Genomic DNA, 23,013 nt, shown 5'->3' with positions numbered 1-23,013 from the left:
GTTCACTAATGTAGGAAAGAGTTTTGTAGATAAAATACTGATGCCAATGGTGGGAGTAGCACTACTGATTTTAGGGATAATAATTTGCTGCAAATGTCGCTAAACACAAGAAAACATATAAAGTAAATCAGAAAGGAAAGAAAAGAAACTTCAGTGAAATTGAGCTTGAAGAATTAAATGGGAATTTGTTCAAGAGAATGAAAAACTTCCACATGAATATGGGGAAAGCCTAAAAGAGTGTTTCAAGAAATAGAAATGAGTAAATGTTGAAAAGTTGGCATCTGTATCTGTAGTTTGTGATGATATAAAATATCATCAAAGAGGGGATTGATGGAGCAAGGTTTTGTACGTATAGCGCCTTGCTTGGACTCAGCCTTCTCAAAATAAACTGTAATATACTAATAAACATGTTTTCGCCTTATTAACAATGCAAAACACGACATTTCTAGTATCTAGGGGAAGCTTTCTTATGTGCTTTTACTAACAGTAGCTCGAGTGATCTAATATGGCCGCCGCAACGCAGGAACTTTTCTGTGCATGCGTCTGTCATACTCACGTGACATGACGTACTTACTGCTTGATGGGAAATTCTTACCTCTGTGCATTAGAACTAAAGATGGCTGCTCTGTGTTTTCACATGCTAATGCTTGCATTGCTGCTTATATTAAATTGTTTGTTCTGCATAATCCTTAATGCTTTAGTTAAAATAAAGTAATGGGAATAGAGTAGAGATAAGTGGCATACAGCGCATTCATTTAATTCTCGTTCTAAAACTGTTTCTTTTCTACTTTTGCATGTATCGTATTTTGGGCCTGACCTGTACTTCTGAACTCCATCTTTGGAGAAACTGCGCCTGTGCAGAGAAGCTCAAATTCCTGAAGCACTGACATTGAAACCCGGCCAAATTTGGACCTGCTAGAAGATGTTCCTGGGAACCTTACCTCTTGACCCTTGGGGAGGAGACTGAATTGAAATCTTATATTACATTGTAGTTCTTATTGATACATTCACTGCCGGGTGGAATAAAAGTGCATGGGAATATAAAATATTGGGTGGGAACATAAATCTGAATATTGAAGAGCATGACCTCATAACTGGTATGGTGTGATGACCTCTCCGCGTCTTTTGACCAATCAAATTGAGGGAATTCACACATTTGCAACATTGGGGAGTGGTACACTGTCCTGGAAAATGGTATAACTAAGGTAGGCTTAGCTAGTTAGATTGTCTGACTTGTCCGAATAGCTGACCTGTCACTGACCAAACGCACTCAATAGGCGATCGAGAGCAGAGGTGCTGGCGGAGCACTCTCTCAGAAGATTCGATAACCCAATCGGGCATCTGGGAAGGAGTTCGATAACCCAATCGGAGTTCCTGGGGAGAAGATTCGCTAATCCAATCAGGGTCTGACTGTTAGCTGTAGAGAGGGCTGTGACGCAGGCGTTGCACTTTAGCTGTGGGTGCCGGTCCTGACCTGCGGTGGTCCTGTCCTGATCAAATTTAGTCCGTACTTATCCTGATTCTGGTCTGCATCTGTTTTATCCTGTTGGCACCTGCATTATCGGGGGTCCTATCTTTTATCCCAGCCCGTGACCAGGGTTGGTCTTCAGACCATTCTAGGTAAATATAAAAGTCGTAAGGGTATGTCATTGTGCTGTTTCCCTTTTCTTACCCTTCCTATATTTCAATGTTTAAAGAACGTTTCATGATACTCTCACATCATCTTACTTTGATATTATTCTTGATTGATCAAGCCATGACTAATTTAGTATGGACATTGACATTTAAAACATTATTTAGATAAAGTGTTTACATTTTTCCAGAGTCTGTGGTTATTCATGAGTGAAAATGATTACATACTGCCTATTATTCTAACTCCCTTGATCCCTTAGGACTCTAGGTACCGGTGACAAGGATTGGTAAGACAAGGTATAGGTCCTAAAAGTAATTTTTACTGGTTTGAAGCGTAGGTTTACCTGTTCAAAGTGTGTATGTATTAATGGGCCCAGGTAAGTATGGTAACATTTTGGGCAGGTGAACCCATGCTCTATCACTTCATAGTCCTTGAAACGTAAACATACCTCAGCAGCCCATTACCATATGTTCACTCTGAGGAAAATATTATACACAAATTAATGATTGCTTTGGGAAGTTAGGTACCTCTAAAGAAACGTAGAAAGAAAAATAGAAAAGCAATGAAAGAAAGGAGAGAAAGATGGAAAGAGAAAGAACTTTAGGAAGGAAAGACACAGAGGAAATTATGAAAAATAAAGCTGGAAAGAAGGAAAGGAAAAGATGAAGGGAAGAAGAATGGCTGGACAGTGAGGGCGGAGGGAAGGAGAGGAGAGGAAGAAAAGATGAAAGGTGAAGAGGGAATCAAGAAAGCAGAGGAAGGAAGGAGAAAAACAAAATAAGAGTAGAGAGAAAGGAAATAATTAATGGTAGAAAAAGGAACAAAGGAATGAAAGAAAGAAGACATAACAAAACAAGGAGAGAAGGAATGGAAAAAAGAACAGAGGAGAGAAGAAATTTTTAGCAGGAACAAAAAAGAAAAGAAATATGAAAGGGACTGAAATTTAAATAAAAGGCAAAAAAGTAACAAAGCAGAGAAGGGGAATACAAAATGGACAAAGAGTGATAGCGAAAGAAAGGAACAAATAAGAGTTATTTATTTAAGGCTTCCTATCAGTGACTTTTAATTTTAGAAGAGAGAAGGCTTCATATTGTTCCCATAGTCACCTTACAGGGCCTCACAGCTGCGTTTGCCAAAATGGAGTGACAGTTATCAAGCTACTCCAAGACAAGCTGCAAGCTACTGGTAGCTCATGATCGACCTGTTTGAGACTCCTGTCTTAGGGTCTGATTTAGATCTTGGTGGATGGGATATCCCATCCGCCGTATTACAATTGCATTATATCATATGGCACTTGTAATATGGTGGAAGGGATATCCGTGACATTTGTGATGGAGTATCCCATCCGCCAAGATCTAATCAGGCCCTAAGACTGTGAATGCGCATCCTCTGTCTGGAAAATGTAAATGAAGGTGGGATCCAAATTACTCCACTTTGTTCCAGCTCTAAGTTCTTCTTGACAAAAAAACGGAGTGCTCTGCAGAGAACTCAAAGAAGTGCTGTGTGGCAGGAGTTCGTGTCTGCCTGACAACAGTCTCCAGAGGTGCGGTAAGGGCACATGGACTGAAGGCTGCAATTTCTGAATGAGGAGATGAGGATTCATCTAAAGCCTGCCTGCCCGTTGAGAATTGAAGGACTGTCTTTTTTCTGCAGTAGAAGAAAAGGTTGATGTATTACAGGGGCAGGCAGTACCCCCCAAAAAGCTGTGTTCCACAGACAGTGAAGTCAAAGTGACCTTGGTCTCTCTGAGAAGTTCATATGTGAAGTATGCCAAGTCTTTTGAAGGACCTCACATCACTGTATTGTCTGGCAAGCTGCTGTAAGCCTATGAGTCTGGTACTACTGACGCCGGGGAGAGGAGCTGCAACATCCCCACTGGGGAAGAGTTGTAATTAGCGCAGAGGTTGCAACTCCCCAAGATACTCCATTATGTCTGAATTGAGTAGGAGGCTTTCACTCCTTTGTAGCACCTGAGTATCTCTTTGCAGACAGCTGAGGAGTTCTGCCAAAGCTGAGTGCTGCTTAGCAGGTCTGCTATGCAATCCAGCAGTCCCTCTTCCAATGAAAGGTCACTGCTGTGCAAGGTTGTATGTATATGCTGCACCTACTGCACTGCTAGTACTGCACCACTAAACAACAGGTAAATATGTGCCTTATAATGCAACTGGAGCAACAAACTAGAATGTTCAGACAATTTTGCGCATGGATTTAAGATTAGGGACCAGATGTACGACCAGCAAAATTGTGCCTAGCAAATTGCGACTCATTTGCGAGTCGCAGTTTGCGAGGTGCAATTTGCCATGTTCAACAGTGTGTTTAACACTGTTTGCGATTCCCAATTGGGTCGCAAATTGCGAGGCTCATTAATATTAATGAGCCTCTCGCAATTTGCGAGCCCATTGGGAATGACAGACCCTCCCAGGTATGGTGGCTTGCTTGGCTCAGCAGACCACCATGTCTGGGACTGCTTTTAAATAAAGCAGTTTTTTTAAAATGCAGCCCGTGTTCCCTAAAGGAAAACAGGATGCATTAAAAAAAAAAGAAACGCTTTTGTTTAATTTTTTAAGAGCAGGTAGTGGTCCCTGTGACCACTCCCTGCCCTTAAAAAATATTTTTAGAGACAGTCACAAAGTGAAAGGGGTCCGCTGGAGACCCCTTCCAAATTGCGACTGCATTACCACCCTCTTGAAGAGGGTGGCAATTTGCAAGTGTTTTGCGACCGCAATTGAGGTCACAAAACATTTGTACATTGATTTGTAGATGCAATTAGGAAGGGAATGCCCCTTCCTAATTGCGACTCCCAATTCCTAAATAGCGAGTCTCAAATAAATTGCGACTCGCTATTTAGGAATTGTACATGGCCCTGGGCCATTTTACATGCGCGAATGGGTTTGCAAACCCGTTAGCGCATGCAATTTAGGGTCATACATCTGGCCCTAAATTACTCATTTCAGTGAGGCATATAAGTAATATGTACCTGCACTTAATCAGTGCCTATGTCAACAGTATACTGGAGAATACAGTCATAAAATAACAATTTTAGTAGGAAGTGAGAATAGCAGAAGTGGGATGTATTGCCTTACTGTAGATCATTAATGAGAAAAGAACCCTGCTCACGCCTTCCTATTAAACTATGAACCACTTTGTTTTGTTTTGAGACTAAGGAATAAAAACATAATTACTGGGTTGGGCAATATATTATTGTGTCTTTTGGTTGACTTTTGAGTTCTGAGCTCTTGTCCCCATACTACCTCCCTGGGAAGTCTTAAATTGCTCGCTCTGGCTACACTGCCAGTTAAGTGCAGAAAGGGTTGTATTTGGCCCAGTTTGCCAAGCTATAGTAGGATAGACTTCAGGACCACAGTTGAGGCCTGGTAGCCCCTGTCTGCCTTCTGTCCCAATAAATTGGATCTGGAAGTCAATAAGAGGCCTCACCATTAATTAAAACATGCGGTGTCTCACAAACAACATGCTAATCAGTTACTGTCTCTTGAGTCCTCATCTTTTATATTGCATGTCCATGAATGAGTAGTCTAACCCCTCCTCCTACTTCTCATTAAATTAATCTGTCACCTTCATCATCTGTAATGTAAAGGTCATTATAATTTGTCTTATCAAGATGGTCTTCTTCCTAGAAGTCTGATCGAGACACACAAGCCAACTATGGGCTTCAGTACCATATACTGTGGAACCATGTTGCCGGATGCGGTAACTGACTGCAGCACTACATCTCCATTCTGCGTTTTGCACCTCAGAATGGAGGATAGTAGGGTAAGACTGCCTGTTTCCCATCATTCTGAGTTGAAAAACTCAGAATGTGCAATGTTTAGCCTGGACATTATTTACAAGTTTACCTGTTGAAATCTGGGGTGGGAACAAGGTGCCTTTATAATCTTCATTGTAATACTTATTCTCTGTACTCACCTTACTCAATAATGAAAACCCTGGAAATATGTTCCCTTGTTCATTTTCAAAACCTTCTTCTTTGTATTCCATACCTCTGCTCTACAGATGCCCCTCAACCCGATCCAAACTAAATGTCACTCTATAATAAATAAACATTCTCAGAATTCTGTGTCTGTATGTAGCATTGGGCAAACTGCCTCTTTCCGTATATGGCCTGTGAGTTCACAAAGTGTCTTTATGATGTCTTGGTGAGGCAACATTATTCTGCACAGATTCATCAGAGCATCAACCTTTAATTTGTCAAATCTCAAAAACATAACCACTGTAATGCAGGTCTCTTAAATTGTTAGAATATACTCACATATATCTGACTGTGACTGAAACGTTTCTGAATTTCATACAACAGACTGCTGTCTGTTAACTCGCTCAGGGTAGCCAGGTCGTCATTTGGTGCTGGAGGCATTAGCTTGACCTAAAAGAACAAAACAATTTACTGAAATGTTTGTATTTCTAGCTGTTTTGCAATGAATGTATTTCTTGTATTGAAATATAGTACACTGAATTATAAAATATTCAAAAACTCATGAAAAGTAAAGAAATGCACTCTAAGAAAAAATGTCTATTTCATTTTGGGGAAATTTCAGACTCCCCATTACGGTAAGTTTATTTCATCAAATGTTTTTGAAAGTTCACCTTATAGCTAATAGAATGGAGTGCTGTTCTGGGCATCATTGAGCTGGTTTACCCATTTGTATTTTATGTCCCTGTTGCTCTCATTATTCTTTAATTTGAGTTTATAGTAGAATAAGAATACACCTGTGTGTGGGCTGTTAGTTGAAGGGTGTGAACCCTTATTCAAGCAACAGACACCATCCTTTTCGGAGTGAACCTCAAAAAAACATTAATTTAAACTGTTGTTAGCCCTCTGGTAGCTGTGCATAAGAGTAGTCAGGCAAAACTTACAGGCAATGTGTAAACTATAATTATGCAACACTTAAACAGTGAAAACACAACACAAGAAAAATCCCACACCATTTTACAAAAAATAGTTTAAAACATAATAAATTATTTGACATCGAAACAACAATTCAAACAGTAGAACCGAAGTTATGAATATTTAAAGTTTAAGATGAAAATTAGCACCTAAATTATCAAAGGGCCAATCGTGGGTGTCTGTTCGTGCGACACATTGGCAAGATTGAAACGTATGGCTACCCTTGTAGTTTTGTAACACGAGGTGGATTAGGCCCAGGATCTGCTTACTTGCAGATCAGAAGAAATATTAAGAAAAAAATGTCTCAGATGATAAAGTTCAGTGAGGCAAGGCAGTCAGTTGTGTCCAAGAAGGAGTCGTATTCGTTAGGGTAGCCACTGGACGAAGACGCAGTGAAGATTTCTACATTCAGACTCAGACTCTCAATTAGATCTTAGCGGATGCGTTACTTCGTCACAACAGTACCGAATAGCCCATCTGCTAAAATATAAATCCCATAGGATATAATGAGATTTATATTTGGCGGAAGAAATATCCTTCACGGTTGTGAAAGAGTAACCCGCCCACTGAGATGTAAATCAGGCCCTTAGTCTCTTTTTTGGAAGTCGAAAAATCCCAGCAGGACGAAGTTTCAGGCTGTAGCTGACGTGGGCATGACAGAGCCAGATACCCCTTCTGCGAGAAGTGGTTGAACATGATTTGCTGCTGTGGAGAAGAATATAGTAGGGGTGTTGTATAGCATTTTAGGACCCAAGTGTAATTTTCCCGATTCATGCTTATATAGGTATAAATCACCATGTCCTTATATAGGCATAGAAATCATAACCATATTTAGACATAGCTCATGCAGTCCAAATACGGCATGGCTACTTCCACTAGTTCCGAAAATCCACAACGATTTTTTGGAAAACTCTGCTTTAGCAGTTAGGGACTTCCCCTTGCTTGAATATTGATGTGTCCAAGAACTCATGGAGTTTTCAAAGAACTGAGACTCTTTGATGGCGTTATTATGTCCACCTTTACGTCAAACTCGGCACCTTCAAGGTATAAATATGCCCACACTTGTCCAAGCAAACACACGGTGGTTTGGAGCAGTTCGACTATCTACTTGCCTGACACATCTCGCTACAGCAAGTGCCGAAGGAAGCCGACCCTCCAGCAGACGCACTGAGAGAGACGCTGTCTTTTCTCCTGCCGAGAAATCCATCTCCAGTGTTTCCAAGCTCCCCTTGCGGGGTGTTGGGAAATTGGGTCCTAAGACAGAGAGATACCAGACCTCTTTCATTCTAAACCAAGGTACGGAGCTGATTAGACACTAAGAGAAATCTTGGATAGATTCTTGGCAAAAGAATACTAGACTTATGCTACACCACACTTACTTCTTCCCTCGTACTAGACTTAGGTTAGGCACATCGGGGTAGGCGTATTTTAGAAGCACCAGTTGAGTACTTTTAGTCTTTATTTATTTATGTATGTATTTTATGGCTTAGAAACCATACCATGCTTTTACAGTATTATTTTATAATTTTCTTCTTGCTGTACGCATTATATTTTACAGCCAGTATTACGATTGTAGCAGTTAATTTCTTCTGCATGAGAAAGAAGACTGTTCAATAAATACTTTTATTGAAAACACCCGTCTTTCTATTTTTTCTGCACCTCTGATGAAACGAAGCATGCACGAATGACAGAGTAAAATATCTATCTATTGTTTCCACGACTCTGAAGATCAGTTTTAACTTGGGGAAACAAAGTTGTCATGTTTATGCGGTTGTCAGAAACTAATCCCTTCTTGTGAATTCGAGAAAGTTTCTAGTGACCTCTGAGCTAGCTGGCACTCACAATTAAGTTTAATATATTCGATAGAGACCTAGTAGACATAAGTCCTACGTCACATCTATAGGATATATTATTCCAATGCGCAGAGCCTATTGGGAATATAGGAACTACACTACAGGAGCTACTGTGAAATTAGGCTGACCGGTAAGGCACCTTTGGCGGATCAGCGAGCAGGTACCTCTTGGTACTCTATTTGGGTGAAAACTTTCTATTTCACAGGTTTTGGTTTGGCATGTCTATGCGCTTTCAGCACCATATAAAAGGGTCCAGGACTGGAGGGGCACAACTTGGAGGCTGGGTTCAGATGTAGGTTCAACATGGATGGAGCCTTTTCTATCCCTGAGGCCTTCCAACTGGCACCTTGGGGGTCACTCGGAAACTCCTGGGTTCAAGCAGAATAACAGGTTTCAAGCACCAGGGCAGTACTCCGGGGGACAGGGTAGGTTTCATGAAGCAGGGCAGTCCACTTGGTGCAGTAGGGCAGTCCTCTGAAGTACACAACAGGCCACAGGCAACAGTATAGTGGGTTGGAGGCTCCTAACTGTATATTTGGTGCCAACTGTGAGGTGGAAGACACTTCTGGAGTGTTACCCCCACAGAAGTGTCTGGAATTCCTGCCATCCTACACTGGTACCAGGATCTCTGGGTGCACAAAAGGCTAGTGTGAGGTTCTTTGTGTGAGGGCTGAGGCAGCTGCTTTGAAGTGCAAGTGGGGAAGTGCACAGATCTGCCCCCATCATGCCTGAATGGCCCATTTTGCCAGCCACCAGTCCCTCTATTGTGTGGCTGTTGGGAGGAATCCACAAATAGCAACTGCCAACTACACCTAGTCATGTGATCCAGGAAACAGGCTGCGGGCACTAATGGGTAGGACAAGAAAATGTCAACTTTCTAAATGATATTTTCAGCATTGTGATATTCTGACTTTACATTAACGTTGACTTTTTTTTAAATTTCAGGTCCTCAGACACGGAACATGACATTTCTACTTGCTCCCAAGCAAATGTTTACAGGTCCTGGGTAAGTGTAGTACCACTTAACTATACAAGTAAATTAACTGTTCCAATGGGGTGTCAGACAATGTTACCATGTTTAAAGGGCAGAGCACAAGCACCTTAGCACTGGTTAGCAGTGGTAAATGCACAGAGTCCAAATTTGAACAAAAACTAAATCCAGAAAACAAGAGGGCTGAAGTAAAAAAGTTTGGCGGTGACCCTGCTGTCTAACATATAGGTAGTGGGTCAACTCCCATGGGTGGAGGCTCTGAGAAGCACAGGAGCCAGAATGGTCATACCGGGTGATATCCAACAGGTTGTTACAGCAGAATACCAGGAAAGTCAGTATCCAGTGTCTCTCATTCCCTGCGAATGTGGTGGTGTCTCCAGTTCCTTAAAGGCACTTCCATCATGGTTGGTGTTTATGTTTGGCTTTGACCAGGTCTAGCACGACCAGATAACGGTGGCTGGCAATTTGTGCTTTTTAGCTTTATTTTTAACTAGCAGCCCGTCCCGACGTTGTTCGGGAGCAATCAGGCTTCTGGGCCCCCGCCCGCCACGATGTTGTCTCAGGCTTCAGGGCCAGCGCCCGCCCCGACGTTGTCCGTGGGTCCCCCGGAGCGCACCCGCCACTTTCAGGGCCCCCAATGAGCCGTACACGGGCCGCTTCACCTACCTCAGCCGCCGCTCCTCCCCGCCTGTCCGCCGCTCCTCGCCACTCCTCACCGCTCCTCACCGCCTGTCCGCCACTCCTCCCCGCCTGTCCGCCGCTCCTCACCGCTCCTACCCGCCTGTCCGCCGCTCCTCCCCGCGCTCATGTCCGCCGCTCCTCCTCGCGCTCCTGATGTCAGCACGCACGTCACGGCCGGCGCTACTTCCAAGGGACTACTTTTTTTTAATCGTAAATATTTTAAAGAACGTATATATATTTTTTTTTATATAGCCTATGTCCATCTGCAGACCCTGACAATTACAACGATGTATCGGGTGTTTGGATTGGCGCTGTGGTTCCTGAGTTTACCCGCCTCAAAGGTTCAAAGTTCTCTCTTTATAATAGTAGTATAGATTTAAATGTAAAAATATAATCTCTGGCTCTGTATATTGTTTTCTTTATTTTTATGTCATTTTATTTATAAAAATGTTTTCTATTTTTGTAAATTGGTTTGGGATTTTTCTTGTGTTGTGTTTTAACTTTATTACTGCTTGAGTACTGATTAAAACCTTTACACATTGCATCTAAATTAAGCCAGACTCCTTTACAATTATCGAAGAACTCTCCAATCCCGATAGTCTTAATTAGGCCCACTACCTCCCAAGCTCTTTGTGAATCACTGAATAATTTTTTCATTCAAAAATTATCCTCTATTAAAGCCAGTATCACCAAACACACTACTCAGAATAACACCTCTTCCTGGTTCAGGAACCCTTGTTCCCTCGATTGCTTCCCGGCTATCGATGATCAGACTTTTCACACCCTGCTGTGCAAAGTTAGATCTGGTTCCCCATGGACTGCTGCCCTCCACACATCTTAAAAGTAATCCTTACTGCCCTCACGGGACCAGCCCTTGCTCTCCTGAACAATTCTTTATCCCAAGGCTGTGTACCTAAGGCCTTCAAAGAGGCAGTTGTGATTTCCCTCCTGAAGAAATCTGGAGCGGACCCTCAGACACTGTCAAATTACTGCCCCATTCCCTTGCTCCCATACCTGGCCAAGGTATTAGAGGCCCACGTGGCAAAATGTCTGTCCAACCATATGGAACAAACAAATTTCCTCGACCCACACCAAGCGGGTTTCCGCCCTGCCCATTCCACGGAGTCAGTAATTTAAGCTGTACTGGACTCCCTACGGGAGAAGGCCGATAGAGGCTCTCCCCAGGCCCTGGTGTTGTTAGACCTATCGACCGCCTTTGACCCAGACGACCACGAGATCTTGGTGGACCGTGTCAGGGATGCTGGCATTCAGGGTGCAGCTCTTGACTGGATCTGCTCTCTTATGGAAAACCGTTCCGAGACAGTCCGTCTGGGCCAGTTTACGGCCCCCAAGCTAAAATCCACATGTGGGGTGCCTAAGGTCTCCTCGCTTTCCCCAAACTTGTTCAATCTCTACCTTCTTCCACTGATCAGCTCTCTAAAGGAAAGGAAAGTGGCATCTTCCAACTATGCTGATGACCTGCAACTGTTCTTTACAATTGACAACTCGCCCCAATCTGTCTCTCATTTCCAGTCCACGATGCAGTTTATCTCTCACTGGATGAATTATAATCATCTAAAATTAAATCCAGGGAAGACTGAACTAGTCCGGACAGGTGGGAGCCAGAATTCTTGGGGCCCACACTATTGGCCAATCGAATTAGGACCCTCTCCTATCCCCTCTGCATCGGCCAAGAGCCTTGGTGTTACAATATCTAACAATCTATCCCTGAACTCATGTAGGCTCAGTGATCTCTTCCTGCTTTTTTCAGCTGTGTAGGATTAGAAAAATAAGCAGGTTATTTAACCAAGCGGCTCTGACACAGGTTGTGATAGCCATGGTTCTATCCCACCTAGATTACTTCAATGCAATCTACCTGGGCCTACCACTTGGGCTCACAAAACGGTTACAGATGGTTCAGAACCAAGTAGCCAGACTGATTTATAATCAACCTAGGTGGCATCATGCCTCTCCCCTTCTTAGGAAGGTGCATTGGCTTCCCATTCCTCAACGTTGCACCTTCAAATTTGGTTGTCTTGTGTTTAAGTCCCTGCAAGGCAAGGGTCCTGGATTTATAGACAGTCTGATCGCACGGTACTCCCCCTCACGTAACCTTCATTCGGCTCACCTCCAAATTCTTGCAGTTTTGCAACGTTAGCGCGTAGATTGTGGAATTCCATACCCTTGGAAATCAGGTCTAGATCCGATTTACTGAAATTTAGGAAATCTCTCAAAACCTAGCTGTACACCCAGGCCTATGAATATCTGTTACCGATTCAGCACTAGCACCTCCTAGATCCAGCGCCAATAAGCCAATTGGTGAACGAGCGCTTTATAAAACATTTCTAACATTAACATTGTGCCAAGCTACCAGAGAGTTAACCATAGATGTATTTACTGACAATTGTGGTTCACCCTGAGGGGAAACAACCTTTACAACGCAAGTCATTACTTCGAATTGCAGAAGACGACGCTCTAACATAAGGAATAGTATAATTTACTATTCCAACACCTTCCCTACTGTTGCGTAGGCTGGAGTTGGAATAGTAAATTATACTATTTCTAATTTTAGAGCGACATCTACTGAAAGTTGATGTAATGAATTGCGATGTAATGGCATCGCCTTCTAACAACGCGGTCGTTGTGACAACCGCGTTGTTAAGGAACGCGATGTGATTGCATGCGTTGTAGCATGCTATATTCACCCTAAGTATTATTTGAGTTAGGTTCTCACACCCTTCAACTAATATCTTACAGTATGTACATATTTATGTTTTTTATTTATATATTATTTATTGCAGGAGGGTGGTGAAGAAGGCTAAATCAATCTCTAGTTAGCAATTATGTTTTTGACCAAACAATCATCTCTTTGTTTCGCAAATGTGATAGTTATTTACAAATGACAGCTTCCCCTTTGCGAAACGCTACCACTTGGTAGTATCTGATCAATGATTTCAAACCGCAATTTTGGTCACAAGCCAGTGATGCATGTTACTGCAAACTCAAATTAGAATGGAACACCCCTTTAACACCAACTTGTAATTGAGATTTGGAATGACTCCGTAACCAACTTTTGTAGTTGCCCAACCTGTGATTTTGTCAAAGTTTCTCAAACATCTGTCTGCAATCCCATTCCAGAGTTCGAAAGGGTTGGGGACAAGCTCATAATCGGTTTGGATTTAGGAGCGGGAATTTCTAAAGATGAAAAGATCCAAATAACTTCAATTGTACTGAGGTTAATGCACTTTTGCATGTAGAATTGTACATTATATACAATTAAGCATGTGGAACAGTTGTGCGCAACATATAAAAATGTGGAACATTATATATTATAAGTGTGTGGAATTGATACTCCTAGAAAGCTGTGATTGTCACATGGTTACAGAAATACTCTTAGAGAGGTTTGTGAATTTCTAGAATTTGTGAACAGTACCCATGACAGGTTGTAATTTCTGGGTGACTGCGGAGTTGTCTACCAAGGTGTTGTGATTTACCTTTTCTCATACATTTAAATACAATGAAGAGCATAGTTTAATGTCCCATAAGACATTTTCTGTTTGACATAGTTCCATAGCTGTGGAGAGTTTGAAAAAAAATACTTGAATCGATCTAAAGGAATTGGAATGTGATACTAGCCATTGAGCAACAGAGTAAGGTGATAAAAAAACTTTCCACTGTACAATCACATTACAGATAAACTGGAATTTTGAACGCTATCAATGCCAAAAACAAATAGCTTTCAGTAGGAAAATTAAGTGTGCCATTAAAAAATAATTTCCACAAGACAAATATAGTAGCCAGTTTCCAGGGGCGGCTCCTTCACTAAGGCGGGGGAGCGTCCCGCCACTGCTATAAGAGCAGGAAAACTAAAATGATGATAACGCAGGTATCATTTTAATTTTTGCTGGTTCAGGGCTGGTTTAGGGCAGGGTGGGCTGGAGGCACAGTGCGAGGAGTTGTTTGCATACACCAAGTTGGCAGCATGACTGCTTGGCCGTCAGTCTTGGCCTGACCAAACAGTCATACGTGCTTTGCATGTTCCCCAACATGCTGCATTACGGAGTCCCTGGGAACCCTATCCCATTTGCGAATGATCTACCACCCCTTTGAAATGGGTGGTAAACTGCAAGTGTTTTGCTGCCTCAATCCTACATTGAAGTGCGAGTCGATATTAGGAAGGGATGCCCTCGGCATGCCCTTTCCTAATAAAGAGTTGCAAACCCTATTTTGCAAGTCAGTAATAGGTTACTGACTTGCAAAATAGGGTTTGTAAATAGGGCAGACCTATTTTGAGGTCGCAAGCTGGCCGATTTCCCATTTGCGATAGTAAAAAACAGTCATACATCTGGCCCCATATCTTTTCTTGTATACACAACATGAACTTCTGAAAGCAACGTGAAGTCTGCTGTTCCAAACAGCCTACTGTTGCTCCAGTTACCACCTACCAGGCTGTAAGAGAAATGGAAGTGACCAACCTGGTTCAAATTGGTGGAAATGACACAACCTAAAGCCTGACAATTGTGAAGAGAGGTGTTTTTCTAAATATTTTTACCAATATTCCAGTTTGAAGGTGTTGTCACCACCAGTGCTTAATTTGAACTGGCGGCTTCCAGTGCTCAGCACCAGCACTTAATTGTCAACACCGGCACTTAGGACTTGCCTAATGGTGGTGCTGTTGTCTCATTTGGAGACGAGCACAACAAAAGTTGTTTATCAAATCAATATACATTAAAAATGACTAATACCGGCCGCCAAAGCCATTCTTTTAGCTTTGGGGGCCGAGTAGTCAGAAATGTCAAACTTGTAGGAGTGTGATAGTTAGTAGTTGTGTTGTTACGGTAATTGGCAGTACTGACCACAAAGGTTTTGCCCCTCTGAGGCCATGGGTCACAAAAGAAGTGTCAGGAGTAGCAGGGAGCAAGTTAGAGGTCGCCTCTACCACCACTAACTAGCCTCAAATTACGTCCAAGAGTGCAAATGGAAGTGGCCTCCTTTCGAGGGGCCTGGCACTTTCGTTTTTTTACAAATAAGCACTGGTTGTCACACATTATGATGCCTCCTGGGAGGCCTAACATCCTTGAACCTCAATTTGCAATTTAACCCTCTTGTCGTCTCCTGCATGTGATGTTGGGCATCAGGCCCACATACTGGTAAACAGGCGCGCAACACCCATTGGGCTCACCGGGCTTCAGCCCCCCCCGTCGCCTCCTCTGCCCGGGCTAAGATGACACGCACTGAAATCATTAACTAATGCTGCGCATCGGAGCCGAGAATGTGATTTTTATTATGCATTCTGAGAGGCCCAGCAGCCCGAGCAGATAGCCAGCCTCTGAACAGTTTCCTCGAATGAACCCCCCTGCCCTGACCTCTTGTTTTCCTTTAGAGTGGCGCAGAGGTGAAATCCTTGCCTGAAGGCAGGGATTCACCTAAGCACTTGATGGGTTATAAGCATGGGGTGTGAAGTGCACAGCAGGGAGGAAGGCATGGCCAGTGCAGGTGACGCTTTTCTTTTGTATGGGAATTTCTGCTGGCGTCATAGCCCAGGGTGTGCTGTCTGTGCACTTGTAAGGATGTGTATTCCATACAAGTGCACAGACAGCAAACCCTGGCCTAAGACACCAGCAGAAATTAATTTTCAAAGGAAAAGCATCACCTGCACTGCCATCCCTTTCACCCTGCTGTCTGTGCACTTGGATGGAATTCACATCCACCGCACTGCTCACCAGATAAATGGTGAACAGGGCCATGGATCTTTCTATTTTCGCATCCAAGGGCAGCAGCGAAGAAGCAGAGGGGACCCAGGCAAGGAGAATCCAGGAGACCTATCTACTCTGAGACCTTCGAGGGGCTGGATGCCAGGACGCAGTGCTGCTGATCAGCCCGACTCCACAGTATAGTATCAGAGGAGCAGTCAGAAGTTTTTTATGTAAGTTCCAGTAACTTTAATGCATTTTTCAGCACATCATTACCTTTTGGGGGTGCTAGTGGGTAACTTTAGAGTTCAGAGTGGGTGTGGGTTTTAGGGAGCCAGTGAGTAATTTTATGGTTCATGGTGGGTTACAAATTGGGGTGCCAGGGTTTAATTTTAGGGTTCTGAGCGGGTATGGGTTTTGGGGTTCCAGGGGGCAATTTTAGGGTTTAGGGTGGGTATGGGTTTTGGGGTGCCAGGGGTCATTTTAGGGTTCAGCGTGGGTATGTCTTTTGGTGTGCCAGGGGTAATTTTAGGGTTCAGGGAAGGTGTGGGTTTTGGGGTGTCAGCGGGCAATTTTAGGGTTCAGGGTGGGTATGGGTTATGGGGTGCCGGGGGAATTTATGGTTCAGCATGGGTATGGGTTTTTGGGTGCCAGAGGGTAATTTTAGGGTGTGGGGTGGGTATGGGTTTTGGGGTGCCAGGGGTGGGGGGGATACTTTTAGGGTTCAGGGTGGGTGTGGGTTTTGGGGTGCCATGGGATTAATTTTAGGGTTCAGCGTGGGTATGGGTTTTGGGGCTCCAGGGGGGTGATTTTAGGGTTCAGGGTGGTAATGGGTTTTGGAGTGTCAGGGGGCAATTTTAGGGTTCAGGTTGGGTATGGGTTATGGGGTGCCGGGGGAATTTATGGTTCAGCATGGGAATGGGTTTTGGGGTGCCAGGGGTAAATTTAGGGTTCAGGGCGGGTATGGGTTTTGGGGCTTCAGGGGGGTGATTTTAGGATTCAGGGTGGTAATGGGTTTTGGGGTGCCAGGGGGTGATTTTATGGTGTGGGGTGGGTATGGGTCTTGGGGTGCCGGGGGGATAATTTTAGGGATCGGTATGGGTTTTGGGGTGCCAGGTGTAATTTTAGGGTTCAGGGCGGGTATGGGTTTTAGGGTGTGAGGGGGTTAATGTTAGGGTTCAGCGTGGGTATGTGTTTTGGTGTGTCAGGGGTAATTTTAAGATTCAGGGTGAGTATGGGATTTGGGGGGCAAGGGTGTAATTTTAGGGATCACTGCGGGTATGGGTTTTGGGGTGCAAGAGGTCATTTTAGGGTTCAGGGTGGGTATGGGTTTTGGGGTGCCGGGGGGGATAATTTTAGGGATCAGGATGGGTATGGGTTTTGGGGTGCCGGGGGTAATTTTAGAGTTCAGGGCGGGTATGGGTTTTAAGGTGTGAGGGGGCATTAACCGATCCTGATTATCTGCCATTTTAGCTCCGCCCCATTGATTAACATTAGCCACGCCCCTTCTTTTGCCATGTTAGCCCCCCCGAAATGAAGACCTAGTTGCGCCCCTGCTGGTAAATAACTGAGACTGACACTGCGTGGTTGAGTACAATAACTAGCCCCAAGCACGTGCACTCAGGGCCCTTTTATTAGCAGGCTCACGTCACGCCTGTAATGCATGGGTGTGGGGTGTAGTGTGCCCACTAGGGGGAGTGGCTGCTAGACCAGTGCCTGTCGAGACACGAGACGTGTCTCGCAGGACACTACACTGCACTCATTCTGGGCCGCTTTTAGACCATCCATATGTAAATATTACATCTTTAGTGACCCTGCGTCAGCCATCTTGACGTCTATCAGTAGTGTTGCACTGACAGCACCGTAATGGCCTAACCACAGAGTAACTGCAAAGTAAAATGACAGCTTCTGTCTGCAGCGTCTATAGAGCAAAGCAATTCCAATTTGTGAAAAATGCGTTTAAAACGAAAAAGTAGAACATCCCATACTGTGCCAGGTAGAGGTGACTGGAAAGAACTTCATCTTTGTTTTATCTGAAAGTATTTTTCGGCAAGTTACCTGGACATAAATGGCAGAGCTATAGAATATCTTCACTCTTCCATCGAAAGTAAGGTCAGGGAGCCCGACTTCGATTAATTTTCTATTTCACACTTCATTACTCCTCAGGATGTCTGCAGAGCTTGATTTTTCATCGCTGAGGTGAGCCCAATGACTTCAAATAACTGAATTGTTTCTGATACAAGCTTTGCTCTGCACAGCTGCTCTTTTCTTCGGCTGTCCGCCTCTGTTGAAACGATCACACAATCTTCAAGTCTTTCAGTGAAATATCAATCTTCCACACACGTGGATGCATTAACATATGCTAATTACTTGGAGTGATTTATGGCGCACGAGTTCTTCGTAATTTCTAGCAACAATCTACTTATTGTCTCAATTAATGCTGAGCCCGAGTTTCTAATGAGGAATAAGCCAGCAGTTTAATCATAAATCCGTCAGGAATGTGAAGGCAAAGCAGGCTGCCCCGGGGAATGGAAATAAGGCAATACTACTGATGCACACAAAAAGGTTCTGAAGGAATGGTTTCCGTTTTCAGGCAGCCTCCCTGCATCTTTTCATATTTCAAGTACAGGTCCTCACCTGATAACAAACTTTTTGTTGGGGTTGTTATTTTGTTGTATGAACTTTGGCATAGTCCACATAATCGGAAAGCTGATAACTGCAGTGAAGCAAAATGAATAATTTATCGCGGGGTCTGGACTTGGTCTAATCATTGTTGAACGCCGGAGCATTGTATCATGCTGTGAGACGAAGTGAACCATCATGAAACCCAATTGGTATCATTTTTTATCACATAAACTAGCTGATAATTCGACAGCGAGGCGCGACGAATTCATCAAGCACTTAAGGCAAGACCATGACATCAAATCATAAGTGTGTTATGAAATGACAAACAGGAGACGAATAAAGAACATATGGAGATAGACCCTGTGATTATTGTCACTCTGTGGGTCCAACCAAAACACACTTTTTTTTTTAAACAGGCAGGGCGTGGTAAATAGGAGGAAAACAGAAGCTGAGGCATACAGAAAAAAATAGCCACATTCAGAGTGGCCTAATTTAATGTCAGGTAATACTGTACTGGGTAAATATGATACCAGAGAAGGCGTTATTTACAAGCAATAGGGGATAATAATGAGGGCAAACTGGCAGTGGCATGCAGAATCTCACTGAGCAAGGCTGCACCCAAAGAGCAGGGGCGGAGCTACCAATGGTGCAGCCGGTGCAACGCACCGAGCCCAGAGGTGGGAGAGGGCTCAACTACAACAGGAGGCGGGAGGGAGCCCAACTGCAACAGCCCCTTGAGACACTATAGGGCACCTCAACTATCATGTTGGAGTTCTGAAGAAGAACGAGCATTAAAGATGAAAAAAACGTTTTTTTTTTTTATCTTGGCACAGTTGCTGTGCATTGAAAGGGAGAGGTCACATGCCAGTCTACTCTTCTGACAAATTTCAGCTTATTCTCTTAACACGGAGACTGGTGTTTATTTTTCTATTACTTACTGCAGAGTGTGTGGATTTTGTAAAGTGAACCGTGTGGAAATCTTGCTGGTGTGAAAGGAAAGGCTCTACAATGTTGTTTTCTTCCAACACACAACTAGACTCAATACATATAAATGAGCTGTATAAATATTTCAAAATTAATAAACAGGAAAGCACAAATGAAACACTTTTTTTCGTGCTGAAAAAATGTTAATAGGCTCAAAACAAGTCAAGACACTTTACTTAGTGGTGTTCAAATGATAAGTATTCGCTAAAACCCAATGTCCACTTATTACCTTATGTGCTGTATAGTTTTATCTGAAAATGGTATGTCTGTGTACATTTAGTGGTCATTTCAATAGAAATGTGCTATCTGTAAATGACAGTTGTTACCACACAAAAAATACATTTGTGACCGTCTTCTCCTAAATGCCAGCACCAGCTTCATACTACATACACCCTTACCACTGTTCTGCTGAATGAATGTGCCCATTTGCAACACTTGTTCTTTCTGTGATACTTGGATTTTTCACATTCCCTATGATGTCAGTGAAGTAACATTGATGGCAGCACCACCAGTCTGAAGATTCCTCCAGCATCACTGCCTACTAGAGTCACAGGAGCTCTTACAGCAGTGAAAGCTTGTTGTTAGCTCTGCCTGATTCCCTTCACTGCAGGAGTTGGACTCATAGCACCAGAATCTACTAAGGCACCTGTGGGGCCACTGTGAAGGTCTCATTGGGCAAGAACTGTAGGGCCGAGTAGTGCCCATGCTCACTTTTGTAAATGCAGAGTGCACCATTCTGCCCTGGCTGCTGAAGCCAGCAGAGGCCAAAGAAGAAACTATGCTCTTGCTACTGAGTGGATTCTGAAGACAAGAAAGTGACAGGTATCGTTGTGTTAAGCCTGATCGGTTGACAGTTAGTAAAAGAGCATAGGCATACTTAGGACAGAGTGCTGGGACTGGGAAATGAATGATATGAGCATTGCTTGTTTCATTTTCTGCTACAACAAAATGCACAGGTAACTTTAAACAACTTCTTCAGGTTGCAAAGGCACAATTGATGACCATCTTGTACCTGGGCTGCATGTGAGGGGAACTCAAACTATTGACAAATTCTGCGCATTGCAGGTGTGTGCTTTCGCACAAGCTTGGACTGCTGCTGCAGATGCTGTCCATATTCTGTGCATGCATGGGAAGCTTGCATTTGTTTCTGACCAGATCGGTATGTGTTTTATGGGTGTTCCATGGATATGTAGGAAGCATGTACTCCTGTCTGGTGCTGTACCTGTTTTGTGTGAGGAACTCTTGCTACGCATGTAAGTCAAGCTTACACTCATTCCCCCAGTGCTGTTCCTTACACTTATACTGAATCTAAAATTCTGCTTGTTCGTTGTATTTAAGGGAGGTGTTAAATGTGCTACTCAGTGCCACACTTTTCCCATGACTTTGAAGGAAGCTTGCACTGGCCCGGCAGTGCCACATATGTTCCTTGTCTTTGATGGAAGTTTGCATTGACTGGCCCTGCTGTATCATACTCGTTCCAAGTCTTTAAATGGAGCTTGCATTGGTTGGCACTGCAATACTACACTTGACCCCTGTTTTTAAAGGAAATGTGCACTATTCCTGCAGTACTACACCTGTTTCATGTCTTTCAGGGAAGATTGTGATGCTCTTAATTAAGGCTGTGTCTGTCAAAACTCTGCTCCTTCCTAGTGAGTGTTTTACCCATGTGTGAGTAGTGTGCTTGGGTGAGGGCAGGATAGCCACCCTGTTGTGTGAGTGTATTTTGAGGGATGTGCCTGTTTGCTATTGCAAAGCCCTGCACGATCAAGGCCGAGCTACCTCAACAACCGCATCAACTTCTACGCTCCCAAACGCCACCTCCGATCAGCCAGTCACGCCCTCGCCGCCGTCCCCCGCATCCGAAGAACGACAACAGGAGGAAGGTCCTTCTCCTACCTGGCCGCCAAGACCTGGTACTCCCTCCCGGCCGACCTGCGCCTGACCCAAGACCACCTCTCCTTCAGGAAGAAGCTCAAGACCTGGCTGTTCGAGCAGTAGCAGCACCCCCCCCCAAGCGCCTTGAGACCCTCCGGGTGAGTAGTGCGCTCTATAAATGTCCTTGATTGATTGATTGATTGATTCTTCATTCATTTTGTAACTAGTAATCCGTATACACAATACGAGCCACAGATAAATGATTCTGATTGAAAAACAGAGCATTAACAACAACTATTATTCCAACATCCGTACAGTATTCATACAGTGCTGTCCCTAAGGGGCAAGCAGCAACAATAAACATGACAGTAAACATGGAAATGCAGACTTAGTCAAGAGCTATGAGAAATTCATGAGATATAACTGTGACAGGAAAAGAAAAGGACAAGAAAACTAAAGGGAAAGAAAGAAAGAAAGAAAGAAAGAAAGAAAGAAAGAAAGAAAGAAAGAAAGAAAGAAAGAAAGAAAGAAAGAAAGAAAGAAAGTAAGAAAGAAAGAAAGAAAGAAAGAAGAAAGAACAACCCCAAAACTGGGAGCCATAGAAAACCCACCCCCGATCTTGCTAATTCCAACAGTCATGGCATTCAGGTGATTGGCGGCTCCATCGACCCCATACAGTCCCTAGGTCAGCCATCAGAAAATATGGCATGAAAGAGGAGCCTCTAGAAGACACCCTACAGCCAACGGGGTAATCAGTACGTTATACTGATAGAAAAAGAAGGCTCAGGAAAGAATAACAAGGCTAAGTCCAGACTCCAGGAGTGCCAATGGTGAAGGATAGTGATGGAAACGTTCCTGTTAGAGATTGGGAAAGTGGCACCCTCAATGCTGGAGAAAGGAACCCCAGATATCTTTAAAAACATACAACATTATTTATCAACTTATAAATGAGTCCTTTAAAAAGTACCAAATAGTATATGATTGCAAGTCAATGTGGTGTATAGACCCATTATGACCCCACCAAAGTCCTTCCAAGTGTGGATATGAATGATGTGGAATCTAGGTAGGTTAATTTGTTCTTTCCACAGAATAGCAGACAAAACATGGGACAGTTGAGTATATCACCAGTAAGGAGAGCTAGGGAGCCCATAATCCCTTCAAAGATCAAGAAAAAGTTTGAGGAAGCCAGTAGACAGTAGATTGTCAATATAGTAAATGCCATGTATTTTACATTAAGACCAGCTAATTTCTATAGCACATGACTGGTAAGGGAGCAAAGATGGTGCCTGTGTGATTCCCTGCCCCACGCCACAAGATCATTCAGCCTTTGGCTATGCGTCCTGATCCGGAGATACTATGCTGAGATCAGTCTGCTTTGGTTTGCCGCTCTGGGTGCACCCGCAGATTTACCCCTCGACTGAGCAGAGCTTCGCGTCTGCAACCGAGAAAAGCTCCAATAACTCTGAGAAACCCAACAGCTCCAGGAAGCAGTACGGTAAGTAAGCATTTTAAAGTACGGAACCTTGCCTCAAATTTTGGAACTCGGACTGTGCTGTTGTTCTCTTTGAGGTGATATGGAACAGAAGTAAGACCCATAGACCACGTTGGGACTGGGTATAAAGTATGTAGCAAAAACCATGTCCCAACAGGTAATAATCTTAAGGCAGTTTAGGTATGCATGTTCTCTTTGAGGCGCTGGAGAAGTCTTGTCTTCCTGCTTGGCCTTTTGCTGCTTGGCTGTTTTCCCTGGTGAGTCGGCGCTGTCCCTCACAAGCCTC

General features: G+C 43.6%; 1 protein-coding gene across 1 annotated transcript in view; it reads right to left on the bottom strand.

Annotated features, from left to right (window-relative positions):
- Positions 1-23,013, bottom strand: part of MYO16 (myosin XVI) — a 2,830,569-nt gene that overhangs the window by 1,810,075 nt on the left and 997,481 nt on the right. Inside the window, exon 11 of the mRNA XM_078658257.1 lies at positions 5,901-6,011. Coding sequence (XP_078514383.1) covers positions 5,901-6,011 — 111 coding nt within the window. The remainder of the gene's footprint in view (positions 1-5,900; positions 6,012-23,013) is intronic.

Source organism: Lissotriton helveticus, chromosome 8 (assembly GCF_964261635.1).
Source record: "Lissotriton helveticus chromosome 8, aLisHel1.1, whole genome shotgun sequence".
In the NCBI taxonomy this organism is placed as follows: Eukaryota; Metazoa; Chordata; class Amphibia; order Caudata; family Salamandridae; genus Lissotriton; species Lissotriton helveticus.
The sequence above is the reverse complement of the archived record's forward strand: the minus strand, read 5'-3'. Positions and strand labels throughout refer to the sequence as shown.